A 16,481-nucleotide genomic window follows, 5' to 3' on the forward strand; every position below is an offset into this window, starting at 1 on the left:
AAGATGTTCAATCTCGTCTTCAGAATCAACTTTGTCAGTGCTTAGAAAGAGGCAGCTTTCTCCAGGAAGTAATGCAATGACTTGGTTATTTATGTGATCAACATCAATATTCTTTGGACATAATATAGCCCGTTGCGTTAACAGTGGTATCTGGTCTATTGTTCTGGAGGCGTGAACGTAACTCCATTAGTTCTTCCTTGTTTAGTGTTAGTAATATGGATAATGGATTGCACTTACTGTTAATATGTAGCGTTTTCTGTGGTTGAATTGTTAATAATGTATGACTGTAATGTGATGATTCACTTATGCTGTATAGTCTTCACGTGTGAGGATGACGAACCTTTAATACAGAGTGTCCGTTTATTCTTATTACCCATCAGGTGTTGTGCCTGTGTCTTGTGTGGTTGCACTGTTAATATTGTATCACTGTAATGTGATTCAAATATGTTGTGGAGTCCGTATTTGTGGGGTTTCTGTACTATATCGTGTTTTTGCTTGCGGGTCATTAGAGGTGCGTGGATCATGCTGTGTAGTGTGTTTGCGTACTATCTTGCGCTTTCCGTACTCCAATTGATTTGTGACCCTTTCTGGACTTCGTAGTCTGTCCCGTTTTACTCTGGGGTGGTGTATTATGTCGGGTTTGATTTGTGAACCTTTCTCGACTCCGTATTCTGTCCCGTTCTACTCTGGGGTTGGGCGCTGACTCTTGTTGTTTGTGTGGTTATGTCGTTCGTAGTCTCTATGGACTCCGTAGTCTGTGGGGGGGTTTGTGTGGCACACCAAGCAGCACATTATTCCTAACTTCACTCAGCAGTAGTGCCACGCACAATATGGCGGTGATGCCTGCGCCCTCACTACGCATTAGTGCCAGTCACTATATGGCAGCAACGCCTGCGCCTTCAGTATTATGTCGGGTTTCACCATGCTGTGTAGGCGCCTTTGCCTTTCGTACTTTCCCGCGCCTTCCGATGCGTGATGTAAGCGTCTGCACCTTCCAGGTCTGCCTCCGCTGTGTGGTGTGGACGTTTAACTGTCGTTGTTTCCGCCTTTATATTCTGTGCCTCGCTGTGCATGTGTTTCGTGCCTAGGTTTTTTTGAAGCTGTTGCATTCCAGTTTTCATCATCTGTAACCTGCTCTCCATGTTTGTCCCCGTTCTTTAACCTCTTTATGACGTTTTACTTTGTTTCCTACTCTGTTTTTTATTTCTGACTTCGCTTTATCCTGCTTGCAGCATGTCAGACGGTTTGTAGTCTCTCCCGTTTTGCTCTGGGCAGGGGGGCTTTGTGTGGCGCCTGCGTCCACGGGCAGGTCCCTGCGTCCATATCCGGTTTACCATTCTCGTTTAGTAATATGGATGGCTTGTTAGTCTGTGCAAGGTAAGACTCTTATATCGTAGATTTTTTTCCATTCCAAGGATATCATCCAAATGATTTGAAGCCTAAAACAGATCATTTTCAGTCTGTCACATTTTTCTATTAAGTGTTTTATTAAATCAAACCGTGCATGATGAACACACACAGATGTAGTTGGAAAAAAGCTAGCTGGAGAACTGCTGGCTGCTTTGTCTTTTACATCTTATTGCTAATAAGGAGCAATTAAAACACTGAATGCAGCAGTTTAAGATTGAAATAAGCAATTAAGGTTGGAGAACCTTAACAAGCGAGACCACTAAAATGAAGCATTAAAATGTCACTTAAGCAATATGTGCTTCATCAGCAATAATTGAGTTCTCGTTAAGGAACTGGGTTGGAACAAAAACCTGCACATACTGCGGCTCACCAGGACCGACATTGCCTACCCCTGATCTAAGTGATCTAGTTAGCCTTTCAATTTATATCAACTAAAGAAAGGATTTAAAAAAATTGTTGTTTTAGGTGGGGAGGGTATGGGCTGGATGTGGAACTGGAAGAGGATTTGTTTCTCTCACAATGTCACAATCGAAGTGCGTTTGTCTGATCTGTCAATCTATCATTGCTATTCCAAAGAAGGAAAATGTGGAAAGGCACTTTCGAACTGTTCATAAAAACTACAAAACTGACTTCCTTCCGAAAAGCGATCTGAGAAAGAGAAAGGTGAGGGAACTAAAACCGCAGTTAATCGGACAGCCGTTATTTTTCACTCGGCTAGATTTCAAAAGCAAAGGCAGACACACCGAAGCATCGTTCCGGGTGAGTCACTCGATCATTAAGCATAAGAAGTCCTTCCAAGATGGAGAGATGATAAAAGAGGCCTTCGTAGAGGCATATGGCTCCTACTGAGATTTCGAGACTCCTGGCCGGAGAAAAAGGAGTTTCTCCTTGTCATTAAACATGCAAGATACAAGCAACTTAATAACAATCAATGACCGCTAGACTTGGCATTTTTTTCCGATCTGACCAACATGTTGATTGAGCTTAATTTACAGCTGCAAGGAAAAGACAAAACCATGGTCAATATGATTAGCTCAGTTAATGCTTTCAAACGAAAAATGCGACATCTGTCCTCAAATCTGCAGCGCTTTGATTTGGGGAACATCCAAAACCTTGTGTCAGAGCTGGAGACGCAATGGAAGGCGTGTGCGCAACTTGACAGCATACGCTACACAGAGCAGATTGAAAATTGTCTCTCAGACTTTGACAGACGGTTTCAAGACTCAGCTTTACTTCAGCCAATCGCTACATTTAAGTGCTATCCATTTAGGGAAGATGTTGAGGGGGATTCACCCGCATCAAAAATTGCAACACTGTTTCACCTAAAACTCCTCTACAGTGGAGGATGAGATTTTTACACTACAGGATGACATTCAACTGAAGTCTGGGGCTCTTGGACAGTTTTGGAACTTACACACAGAGGAAAAGCACCCAAACATGAGGAAATGTGCTACCTCCTTGACTGCATTATTCGGGTATACTTATTTATGCGAGTCAGCCTTTTCCTACATTCCCACATTATTAAATCCAAATACTGTAGTGATCATAAATGTATTGAATTGTTATTGTGCCATAAGGGTTATTCAGTTATGGAAGGTGCGGCAACATATATTTTATGTACAGTATAAAGTATACTCATCTCTATATATAATCTTCATTTGGATCTTGATCTTTGTTTGTCCGCGAATGAATTAGAAGAAGAAGCACTAGATGGCAGTAGAGAGACAGCTAAAACATAGGCATTGCATTAAGAATCTCCTCCAGGCTTATACTACTGAAGACTGTAGTACTCCAGTCACACCTCAAAACACAGACATTCAAACTAAACAAATTGTTGTGCTTTAAATTAACTAATCTTTATATATAATCTTCATTTGGATCTTGATCTTTGTTTGTCCGCGAATTCCACGCATGCGTAGACCACCTTCCAGTTTAGTACGTTGTTGTTACTCACAGATGTCAACAATGTGCCGGAATAACGAAAGGGGTGGTGGACAGTGTTACGCTGGTTAGCTCCTGAGGCCTGGTTAGAGAATGAGATTGCCGAAGATAAAAGGTACGTGCCTACGTAACATATGAATGAAAGAAAGACAGTGGCTAAAATGAATGACAACATAACAGCACATTCCGGAAATTATTATTGTTACGTTGTAGCCGGCGAGTGCTGCGCGTCTCACAGTTGTACCGTGGCTTGCTAACATGTCAGTGAAGTGATCCCTATTTATGCTTTAAAGAGCCTGGATACCTATATGTTCCCCTTTAATAACCATTGCTCCGTGTATATTGCCTTACTCTTTGGATTGCCACAAAGCAACCTGCGAGACTGGAGAAAGGTTGAGAAGAGATCGTGAGAGGAAACGACAGCATCGTGAAAACGAGACGGACTGTGATGGAGAGCAGCAGAAATGCTCCTACACCACCACATAATTACTATTCGGACAGTGATTCCGTGTAGGCCGTTCCTATCGAATCAATGTCCAACGGTTTTCTTTTGTAATTTTGTTTCCCTTATAAAAAATCATAATGCTGTGCAACGAAGGGCCCAGTTCACGACTGGCAGCCGCGTTTAAACAGGGAGTCCTTCACAGACAACTTTAACACGCGCAATGTAGTTGGGCGCACATGGCTAGTATATATATGATTTTATATACAGTATATGACTCATATATATATATAATTTTTAATGCAGGTAGATCATTTTGACCTGATCATTTTAAAAGTAGCTTGCAAGCCGAAAAGTGTGGGCACCCCTGAAGTAGGCCTTTAGTACATACCAACTACTACAGACTAACTCAGTTGCAACAGCATCATGTTCCTGTAACAAAACACAATTTTACAGTCATAGGCTGCTCACTGGTACAGGTCTAGTCCAGGCCTATGTCAGCGCCATAGTTGCACAGCAATCCATAATGAAACTTAAACTGCTTGCTACTTCTGGGAGATCTTGGAGTTCCACCAATGTGAATGGGGGCAGGCAACTTCATGAGGAATATCAGTGGCGTCATGCTCCCATATTTCATCCATTTCTGGGAAGATGAAAATGAAGTCTTGTTTTGACGGAAATTCGACGCATGTGCCCCAATAGAGGTCAGTACATTTCAGTTTTCTGCAGCACCAACGAAGTTAACGTAAACAACTAGCACATTGCACAATAAATTCAGGATTCAAAGATCTTCAAATCGGTGCTTGAAAAAGTTACCTGTGTTGAAAGACTCTATGGAAATGAGAAACTCTCTGATACACGAAAAGACGCTTCTTCGTTGACAAAAATACGAGTTTTAATCCGTGATCGTTTTAATCCCAACTGTCTGCTACTCATCACTGTATTGTTTACACACTATCCAGTGACGTCAGCACACCATAGATAAAATAACTTTTGCTAGACGACCCTTGAGACAACCTGCCCCGTCTTCCCCTACCTGGTGCACAATCTCGACTTAGTTGCGAATTTCATCGCTAGGTGTAGCATACTTACTGTATTCTGTGTCAGTCTGCAGAGTGGCGTTGCTCTGTATTGTTTGTACGCCATTCCTGTCGGTTTTTCTTGGTGCTTATTAAACATGTTCTGCGATTTTTGCGATTGTTGATCATAAAGAACAGCGAGTCTGCATTACGTTTTGTTTTCTCTGTAGTGAAACTGTAGTGAGACTTGAATCTGCTTTTAAAGAGGAAGCTTTAAGTAAAACGCAGGTCTACGAGTGGCTTTCGCATTTCAAACAAGGGGAAATGTCACTTGAAGACCAATCACAGATCTGGCTGACCTTCCACAATTAGAAATGATGAAAATATTGAAAATGTTTGCAATTCAATTTACAAAGATCATTAAGGAAAGAAAATATACCGGTATCATTCAGGTTAGGTGACCATCACAGCTGATCTAATAGCACAATTAAACAGACATCTTACCTGTCCTCATGCGTTCAGCAAGCATCCCCACATAAGCAATCTTCTCACTGTAGATGATTTTGTATCCATCTATGAAGGACAAGTATGACTTTGGCGTCACATAGGTCTGACGTCGAAAGCGCTCAAAGTACTCTACGCACTTTTCCGCCACCAGATCTTGAAAGGTTCCCATGGTGTTCACCACATTGTGCTTCACTTCATCTGAACACTCGATTTGGTAAGCGCTAAGAAAGTATTGAGCCACAGCCACCAGAGCATCCTTAGGCCATCGCTGAAACCAGTCCATAGTGCAACCGGAAATGAGCCCAGGGAACTTCAGAGCACGGGTGCGAAATTTCTCTCCCACAGGTGAGAAACAGAGAATAACATGGAGATTACTGCGAACTCGAGAAAGAAAATAGTCGTATAGGTTCTCTGGCGTGGGGACTCGTCGAGGATATTCCTTCTTCATTACTCCAATAAGGTCTTGAGTGATCTCGTCCACCTCGTCACGGGCAAACAGGTTCGAAACCTCGCCGGAGGCCAACACGTTGTTCATATACTCCAGGAAAGACTCGTCTTTAATTTCATTGTCCGTGAAGATGAAAGTGATACCTTTTCCCCTTTGACCGGCTGTCCGATAGAGCTGCTTAAGATCTTCCATAAGATTGCTAGCATTGTATGTTCTAAAAATATACAATAAAATATTAAACGGTGTTCTTATATTACTACTTTTTTCTCTTACCATAAAGGAATATATAATGATGATATAGCTCAAGGCTTAAAAAAATAACAATAAATGGAAAAAATCAGCCAGCGAGATTAAAAACAAGGAAGACAACACCAATCTTGGGTTTAAAAAACAAATTCTCATATGATACAAAATGTAAGATGCTACTTATATGATTTATTAATATTGATTTAACAAAACTCTGTACAAAAAACATACTTGTGATAAATTATTAACTGGGCACACCTTGTAGGAAATGAGGAGAAATTTAATTTGGTTAATTAATTATCAGTCTTTGGCAATGTTGGTGATTAATGAAATAATTCGGTAAGGCTCTTACTTTATTTACCTTACCTGTCTCTAATATAGGAGGCATCTCCGGTCATTAAACTTACATCAAGGTAGCTGAGGCGCTTTTAATTTAAGAAATAGAAAAATACAATTATTCTGTGGACAAATTTGTTGGTAACCCTCCACGAAATACGAACAGCTCATAATTGTCTCTGAAATAACTTGAAACTGACCAAAGTCGTTGGCACCCATCATTGTTTATTCCATATTTAACAAAATTCTGACTTTCCTTTAGAGTTTGGATTCAACAGAAATGGACAACACTTGCTTGGAAGAGGAGGAGGAGTAGGACAGTGGAGGAGGAAAATCTTTAATGTAATAATAATAATAATAATAATAATACATTTTATTTGTAATTGTGATCATCAGAGGTGACTGTGTGCAGAGGGTGCAGACCTATAAATACCTGGGAGTGCAGCTGGATGACAAACTGGACTGGACTGCCAATACTGATGCTCTGTGTAAGAAAGGACAGAGCCGATTATACTTCCTTAGAAGGCTGGCGTCCTTCAACATCTGCAATAAGATGCTGCAGATGTTCTATCAGACGGTTGTGGCGAGCACCCTCTTCTATGCGGTGGTGTGCTGGGGAGGCAGCATAAAGAAGAGGGACACCGCACGCTTGGACAAACTGGTGAGGAAGGCAGGCTCTATTGTAGGGATGGAGCTGGACAGTTTGACATCCATGGCAGAGCGACGGGCGCTGAGCAGACTCCTGTCAATCATGGAGAATCCACTGCATCCACTGAACAGGATCATCTCCAGACAGAAGAGCAGCTTCAGCCACAGACTGCTGTCACCGTCCTGCTCCACTGACAGACTGAGGAGATCATTCCTCCAACACACACAATATGCGACTTTTTAATTCCACCCGGGGGGTAAACGTCAACACTATACAAAGCTATTGTCTGTTATACCTGCATTGATATCAATCTTTAATTTAATATTTTCTTTATCAGTATGCTGCTGCTGGAGTATGGGAATTTCCCCTTGGGGATTAATAAAGTATCTATCTATCTATCTATCTATCTATCTATCTATCTATCTATCTATCTATCTATCTATCTATCTATCTATCTATCTATCTATCTAGTGCCTTTTCCATGCTCAGGGTGTGTTTTACCTGCATTGTTATCACTCTTTAATTTAATATTTTCTTTATCAGTGAGCTGCTGCTGGAGTATGTGAATTTCCCCTTGGGATTAATAAAGTATCTAGCCAGAAGAAGATTCCAGAAGAGAGAGATATTGGGAATCATTACATTTAAACCCGTGACTGTATTTGTGTTGGTTGTGTCAAAGGTTTGGGGCTCAGTGGTGCCCCCTATCTGTCACAGTGATCACTGAGAGATCATACATAATGACTGTACAATACCTTGGAAAAAATCATTTTTAATTAATTTAAATTTAAATTTGAAATTGTCAGCTCATATACTGGCTATTATACCTCCGCACCTTCTCAAAGAAGCCTGCAACATTCTTGTTCTAAGCATTTTTGCCATTATAAGCTGTTGTTTAATGTCAGATACTGTGCCAACAAGCCACCAAATGACTGCTGTTCTGTCCGTCTTTAAAAAAACTCTCAGTTCTTAAAAATTGTTGCCCTATTTCTAAAATCCTGGAAAAGGTTGTCCTGTTGCAGCTTCTGGGGTTCCCCAATAAACATCAGCTGTTTTCAAAAGTTCCAATCAATTTCCAGTATCAGGGCACTCCACAGCACAGGACCAGCCCTGGTGAGAGTGGTGACCATTGATCTTTTCCTGGTGACTGATGCTGGGGACTATGCCTTGCTAAATATACTGTAAGTGCTGCTTTTGACACAATTGACCACGCCACCTTGATAGATCATTTGGAGCGGGTGGTAGGCATCAAATGTATAGCCCTTGCCATGACCATTGGTTTTTTGCTCTAGTGAAAGATTAATTTTAGGGTAACATAGCATTCATCTTAAAGAAATAGCATAAAGGCTTAATAAATGTCAGAAACCTGTTCAAGCACACCAGGAAATCAGATAAAGGTCAAGTGAACACCAAAATGTACACTGAAATATAAGAATTGGTTTAGGAAAATACTGAGATGGTCAAGTAAATAATGTGCAATATACAAAATGTACTGATGGATGACTAAGAAATGACTAAGAAATCAGCAGATGTCATATAAACGAGAATGGACAATTGTTATATGCACAGAAATTTCAAGGATGTTGGATCAACTCAAAGGTGTAAGAAGAACCAGAACGTCATAGATGTGAGATTGAATTGGTTTGGACATCTGCAGAGGAGAGATGCTGGGTATATTGGGAAAGGGATGTTAACGATTGAGCTGCCAGGCAAGAGGAGAAGAGGAAGACCTAAGAGAAGGTTTATGCAGGTGGTGGGTGTAACAGAACAAGATGACCATGACAGGAAGATATGGAAACAGATGATGCACTGTGGCGACCCCTAATGGGAGCAGCCGAAAGAAGAAGAAGAAGAAGACTTTTATTTAATACAGTACTAGCTGATGCCCACCATAGCATACGGCGGTGTAAGAATAGGAACTGAAAATGGTGAGAAAGGAATTCAGAAATCAAGAAGAAATAAATACTTCTTGAAAGACGCAGTGTGCATGTAGAATTTCCGGCCAAGCAGGATTACGTGTGAAAGTGATAAATAAATCAGGCTTTCCGAATTTACGTACTATGGCCATGGCATCCTGATAGTTTTGTTGTATGTATCTTGGACTTCCTGGAAATGTGGACGGTAATATGATCATTTTGCCTACACATACTTTGTTATTTTCAGCATTTGCTTGCAGTGCGTCTGAAAGTCCTTTGTATTGTTCCACACGCAGATCTTGTTGATGTAATCTGAGATAGTTGAGACGCGCGCTCTCTGTTTTAACATATGCATCTACGACGTACTGTTGGAATAGTTTGCCGCTGGAGTGCAAAATACTAAATGTATTCATCATTGCTAATCTGTACTCGTAAAATTGGCATTGAGTAAGCCTTATTCGCTTGGCGGTTCTTTTATCGGGAACATGTTGTAAATCTTTGTGCCAGCCAATGTCTCCGTAAGGGAATAAAAGTGGGTAAACCATAGGATTGCAATTCATACTGAGCGTGGAAATCTGTTTACAGGAGTTGCCTATGGGATAGATGCAAATGTCCCTTTCGGCAGGCGGTTCACCGTCTTCTCCAATGAAAATCGCTGCAACATCGGTGTGACATGTCGGGGCATTGTATCGTCGTAAATCCTGCCCAGGATTTTCCTTGAAAACCACTCGTACAGATGCTGTTGGATTGGACTGAGCGATTTCATGCATGTGTTTGTATGATTTAGCAAAGGGGTTGATGGTTCTGGGCATGGAATCTAGCTGGAGAAGTACATTTTCGCTGCATGCAGAGTTTGCTTTATTTTGTAAGCGTACTTCAGTAGCTTGCGCTGTGTCAAAAACATACAACTGTCCATATCCTGGAGAGGTAGAAGTGTTAGCGTATAGTGGAGAGATTTGGTGATAAATTTGCCCGTGTATTTTAAAACAGTATGGTCCGTAGCCAGCAGGTTGAGTTATCTGTGAGCCCATGGAAGCAAATGCTAGAGAAGAGTTGTATTCTCGAATGTGTTCACGATAATTTTTAGCTTCTGATGTTTGCTGTGTAAGAAGCTGTTGTAAAGACACAGGTGGCTCCCGCAAAGGTGGTAAAGCTACTTTACCGTTGTGGCAGCACCTCGAGTACTTGTTGGATGTGTTACGCTCAGCAGGCCAGTATAGTGTGCGACATGGAAGAGGATGAATAGGAATCAAGAAATGCTGTGTCGGCTGCGTGTGGTTTGAAGTGGAAGCAGGACGAACCAGAAGAGAAATATATAGAAGAGATAAAACATTTGGGTGTAAACCAATGAACCAACCAGAGTAAAATGTATGCATTGATTGACACTATATGTAAATTCAGTAGTTTATAAAATGAACCCCTGTTCTTTGTTTCACTGATCATTCTGACCATGCTTGAACAGACTGCTTTTAATGAATGCTCTCTACAAGGCATTTTGCTGGGGTGTAATTAAATACTACATGAACAGATTTTCTCCTGCCTGATTACTGAATTGTCCCATTAGAGGATGTTTCTTTTCTTAATAAGATGTTACATTTCTACCAGACTCTCTTTCCCTGACCAAGGTGTTTCTTGTCCGGTATCTCAGTTTGACTGGAAGGTCAACTCTAGGCAGAATGTCCTTGTGGTTCCCAAATTCTTCCATTTCACAATCATTGAGGCCACTGTGATCCTGGGAACACTCAGAGCTTTAGAAACGGCTTTATCCCCTTGCCATGATGTTTGCCTCATCATAGTTTGATCATGGAGGTCCACACTGAGTTTTTAGAATTTTGTTTTGGTTTTTAGCCTGACTTGAATGTGAATTTCCCATTGGGATTAATAAAGTATCTATCTATCTATCTATCTATCTATCTATCTATCTATCTATCTATCTATCTATCTATCTATCTATCTATCTATCTATCTATCTATCTATCTATCTATCTATCTATCTATCTATCTATCTATCTATCTATCTATCTATCTATCTATCTATCTATCTATCTATCTGTTCCGGGGGAGCCACCATGGGCAGCTCAGTACCTCCCCCGGGACGCTTGGTGGTAGCCTCCCTGGTGGACGATGATTCCCCAACTGGGCGCAAGGCTCCATGGGAGATGGAGTCCTCCACAGCCTGGTTGGGGGTTTGGATGGCCGCCAGGGGGAGCTGCATGGACTTTCCAGCCCAGCTGGTCGACTCGTCAGCCCCACCCGGAAGGTCAATTAGGGCCAGGTAATCAAGCACCTGGAACGCTTCCGGGTGGGGTATAAAAAAGGGCCAGCCACCACCACTCAGAGAGCCAGAGTTGGGAGGAAGGAGGACGAAGCTTGTGGTGGAGTGGTGGGAGAGAAGAAGTGTGGTTTGTTGTGCTATATACTGAAGTGCTTTTGGGACTGTGTTGGGCCTGTGGGACACGGGGAAGGCATGCCCCACGGCTGAAGAGAAATAAAAAAGTCTTTTATTTAAGTACGTGCCTCTGCCTGAGTCTGTGCCGGGTCGGGCGCTATATAGCGCCTTTTACACTATCTATCTATCTATCTATCTATCTTGAAGTGTGAATTTTTGGACCTTATATAAAAAAATACAGGCGTGTTTCTCTAAATGACGTCCACTCAACTCAGTTAGCCACAGGTGGACTCCAATCAAATCCAAGAAGCATCTCAAGGGGAATTCAAGCAAACAAGTACCACAGTAAAAAGGTCTGAAAGCATGTCTTCACTTTGTTATTATGGGTTATTAACTGTAGATTGATGGACAGATATGTCAAATGTATCCAGTTAAGTTTATATCTAAAAACCAAATAAAGTGTATAGGAAGTGAAGGAGTTTCCTCCCACAGTCCAAAGACATGCAGGTTAGGTGGATTGGTGATTCTAAATTGGCCCTAGTGTGTGCTTGGTGTGTGGGTGTGTTTGTGTGTGTCCTGCGGTGGGTTGGCACCCTGCCCGGGATTGGTTCCTGCCTTGTGCCCTGTGTTGGCTGGGATTGGCTCCAGCAGACCCTCGTGACCCTGTGTTCAGATTCAGTGGGTTGGAAAATGGATGGATGGATGGAGGAAGTGAAGGAGTCGGGATACTTTCTGAATCCACTGTATACAACACAAATCTTGGCGCATCATCTTAACATTCAATTGTGAAATTCCCGTTCATGGCATTGTGATGGATGGCCGGCCGCAGATTCCGGCCACCACCCCCAGGCCGCCAGGAGGAGCTCTCTGGACAGCAGGAACGTGCCCCGAGTTCCAGCAGGGCCTCATGGACTTTGTAGTTTCTACACACAGCCCTGCTGGATACCTTGGGGGCCACCAGGAGTCGCTGTAGGGGGGCTCGTAGGCTCTTATGTGCCCTATAACCCGGGAGTATGTCATGGTCACATGACGGGAAGAAACGACGTGCTCCCGGGTTGAAGAAAAGGACTGATTACCCTGACCCGGAAGGAATAAGGACTTGTGGGGTTTGGACAGGAACCACTTCCGGGTCAGGGGGTATAAAGGACTCCGGGGAAGCCCAGTACACTGAGCTGAGCTGGGAGGTAGGGTGGCTAAGTGTCTGGGAGAAGGAGGAGAGAGTATTGGTTTGTGAGTTTATTATTATATGAGTAGTGTGGAGTGGAGGGTGCTTTGTGCACTGTACAGTAGTAAAATAAAGAAGAAATCTTGTACTTTCATCTGGTGTTTCGAGTGGTACCTGAGGGTTCAAAAGGTGGACAAAAGCCTCTACTGCTACAGTGTGTTAAAGCTGCTTCAGTAAACTCCACAACTTGATAAACTTACCGCGTGAGGGTAATCTGGAAGCTCTCGTAACCGGCAATGAAAGAAGACAATCTGGTCAAGCTTTGCTTCCCTGAGCCGCCAACCCCTACCAACAGGGCATTTCCTTGTGGAGTGCGAATTATGCGAGAAACCTTCATTAAATGGATCATTGCATCCTGAAAAAATAAAAGTGAACAACAGACATGACTGAATGAAAAGGCCGTGGTCAGTACATCCATTTGGTTATTTTTTTCCCGGTTTTACTTAGGGTTCATGTAAAGGTCTTACCAACGATATCAGACCAAGTATTATTTTAATATTTTGTCCAAATACATAAAAACATTTGTGAGAGGATAAAAGGAACAATCAAGACGTAATATATTTTTTGTGCATGAAGTGTTTGGGTATGCAGTGCACATTAAAACAGTAATACATAGCATTTGTCTTAGAAAACAGCATGAGAAGACTGCTGCAATGGTTAAGTAAAGAAACATAGAAATCTAAGAAATTGACCAATGTTTCATGACCTCTTGGGCACAGCCATCAGCAGTGTGTCTGTCTGCGGAGAGAGTGTCGACCTCGTTGAGAGCTTTACTTACCTTGGCAGTGACATTCATGTCTCCGGTGACTCTTCCTATGAAGTCAGTAGACAGATTGGGAGAGCATGGGGGGTCATGAGGTCGCTGGAAAGGAGTGTGTGGCGCTCCTTGGTATCTATGCAAAAGGATGAGGGGTTCAAGTCTTTACAGTCCTAGTGCTTCCTGTCTTGCTATTTGGTTGTGAGACATGGACGCTATCCAGTGACCTGAGATGAAGACTGGACTCCTTTGGTACTGTGTCTTTCCGGAAAATCCTTGGGTACCGTTGGTTTGACTTTGTGTCAAATGAGCGGTTACTCATGGAGTCCCAAATGAGGAACATTACCTGCATTGTGAGGGAGCGTCAGTTATGGCACTACGGCCATGTGGCGCGTTTCCCGGAGGTTGATCCAGCTCGTAAGATCCTCATTGATGGGGACTCGAGTGGCTGGACCAGGCCAAGGGGTCGCCCATGTAATACCTGGCTGCGGTAGATAGAGGGTCATTTCCAGAGGGTGGGACTGGACTGCGCGTGTGCCTGGGGGGTTGCCAACCAGGATCCCGAGTTGTTTCGTCATGTGGTGGGTGCAGCAACACGCTGTACCAGTGCATGCACCCCAACTTGACTTGACTTGTGAGCCAATGAACCAATCAGAGTAAATGCAAGCTAATGAGCCAATCATAGCAGCTCATGTTATGTAAATTCATTTATCTATAAGAATGACTCTCTGCCTTTGTTCTGTGACCATTTGCTGACAACTCTGCTCAGAGAACTGTCCCTCAGTAGATTACTGTAACAGGGCGCTCCATTTTCAAGAAGAGAAATTAAAGATATGTCAACAAGCTTCCTCCTGTCTGATGGTTTACAGCTTTTACTTATAGTTTTTTATTTATAGTTTCTTAACAGGTTTTAATTTCTACAACAAATGTAACAAATAAGCCGAGACAGGAAGCTGCCCTACCAGCCAATCAAGTTTTGTGAATTTCATTTCTTTCTCTCTAATACATAAAATGACTTTATCGAATGTTTGTCCATGCTCTTTCTTCTTCGCTTCCTCGTTGACGTGTCATCTAAAACGTATACAATTATTGTCTTGATAAACTTTATAAGAGCTGAGAGCCCAGGAAGTGTGTCTGCCAAAAGCATTCACACGACTCAGGTTAGATGACCGTGGTGTTGTTTGAAATAGTTGTAAGTAGGGCGTGACTTGAAAGAATCTCATGTTAAAAGTCTCCGTCTCACGGGACTTCATACCGCGCCAACATTTTTGGAATCTTTTAATTCTCGCTGACAACACGAATTAGATGATCTACAAGTCTCCGACTTAAAGTTTAAATCCGAACAATATATTCAATCTCTTTTCGCTGTTCCGTTATTTCACCGAGTAATAATTTCCATTTGTTAGCGCTAATGCGATCTTTACTATCATTTTTTTTGAGACTTTTGAATTTTCGTACTTCCATTATCTTTAACTTGCTGTGCATGTGTACCGCACCAACATTTTTGAATTCTTTACAACATTCTACTTTGTCATCTATTCTTTGTCTTTTATTTTCGACCCCGGGCGTGGTTAAATCTCTTTCTCGCGGGACGTATAAGTGTCTCTCTGAGAAAATCACGTCTTGTCTCCTTCCAAGATTTTTTTTTATAATAGAGAGATAAGCATCAACTAGACAAGAATATAGTATAGATGCACTGATGAGCTGTGTTCTAATTATTAGTTTAATATAATTACGCTGAGAAAACCAGAACCAGTGTAGCGTACAAGTGATAGGTGGGGATGTTTTCTGCGCAGAGCAAGAACGCAAATGAAATTATAAATTGCATATTAGTTGTTTATCTTCCTAGAAATGATTATCACTGTAATGCTTGTTTATTTTTGTTATTGCCTCATAAATTTCAACTACTGTGTCTGATGCCGTCATGGAATGACAGTCTAAAAATTATTTTTGAAGCATTTGTGGATAAAAATCAGAGAATTTTACTTTTTTCATTCATGAGTGATATTTTTCCGAACCCTGCTGCTTACACACAAATTCTACTGAGCCTTTTGGTCAATAATGCTGCCCCCCAAAAATGTGCCCGCTCTCTCCGCCCACCACTAACTACGCCACTGCATAATTATTGTATTTTATTCAAGAATACTGTAATAGCCTAATATAAGGCATGCAAAATTGAAAAAAGTAAGCTCATGGGTCATTTATTCTCACTCCTTAAAAAATACAAAATGAACTGAACATGAACTAGTTCAGAACTGAAATGGTATTGAAATTGAAATATGAACGTGAATTTATTCATTTTAATCTGTGTGAACTGAACTTTGAGTGAGTACTTGTGAGGTGTGAAGTTGCACAACACTGTCTGTATCAGGGGTGAGAGTCCAGAGGCAGTGGACGGCACAGTGGAGGAGCATTGGAGAAAGGCGGAAGGTGTCTAATTCTGTGTTATTTACTGGACTGGACTGGACTGGACTGAGTGAAGCCTGTGGAAACATTAATATATATTAAACTACTTTTATTTTTCCTGAAATTGTGTCTAGTTGAGTTGAGTCTGTTGTTTGGGGCTCTAAGGCACCCCCTGGTTGTCAGACCTCACAGACAGAAATGCGGGACTCTCATCAAGAAGATCGTCACATAATCAAGACTTCTGACCATATGAAAGCATTGCTTTAACATCCTTGTTTCTTTGATAGCCACTACTTAGTGATGTCATGAATTTCAAGCTGTATTTTTTAATGTTAAAAACACAAGAATGTACGGGAGCGTATTAGGGCCACAGTGAAAAAAAAAATACGGACACAGTGAAGAAAAAAAAACAAACTAAATGTCGAGATTAAAGTCGACATGTTGACTTTATTCTCGACATTTCCACTTTATTCTCCCCATTTATGTCGAGATTAAAGTCGACATTTTGACTTTATTCTCGACATTTCCACTTTATTCTCGACATTTACATCGAGATTAAAGTCGACATGTTGACTATATTCTCGACATCACCACTTTATTCTCCCAATTTACGTCGACATTTTTCTTCACTGTGTCTGTATTTTTTTTTTCACCGTGGCCCTAATACGCTTCCGTAAGAATGTGATGCCAAAACTGGAAGACTCCCCTAGCTCTAGGTGTATATTAAAATATACTAGAGCCACCCTCCAACATATCTGAATAAGTTAACCTATTTAAATAGAAAATTAAAATG

At 41.7% G+C, this 16,481-nt stretch overlaps 1 protein-coding gene across 1 annotated transcript in view; it reads right to left on the reverse strand.

Annotated features, from left to right (window-relative positions):
• Nucleotides 1-16,481, reverse strand: part of LOC114641854 (dynein axonemal heavy chain 5-like) — a 329,984-nt gene that overhangs the window by 79,685 nt on the left and 233,818 nt on the right. Inside the window, exons 53-54 of the mRNA XM_051928805.1 lie at nucleotides 12,726-12,880; nucleotides 5,317-5,981 (exon numbers count right to left, since the gene is read on the reverse strand). Coding sequence (XP_051784765.1) covers nucleotides 5,317-5,981; nucleotides 12,726-12,880 — 820 coding nt within the window. The remainder of the gene's footprint in view (nucleotides 1-5,316; nucleotides 5,982-12,725; nucleotides 12,881-16,481) is intronic.

Source organism: Erpetoichthys calabaricus, chromosome 6, assembly GCF_900747795.2.
Source record: "Erpetoichthys calabaricus chromosome 6, fErpCal1.3, whole genome shotgun sequence".
NCBI classification, from domain to species: domain Eukaryota; kingdom Metazoa; phylum Chordata; class Cladistia; order Polypteriformes; family Polypteridae; genus Erpetoichthys; species Erpetoichthys calabaricus.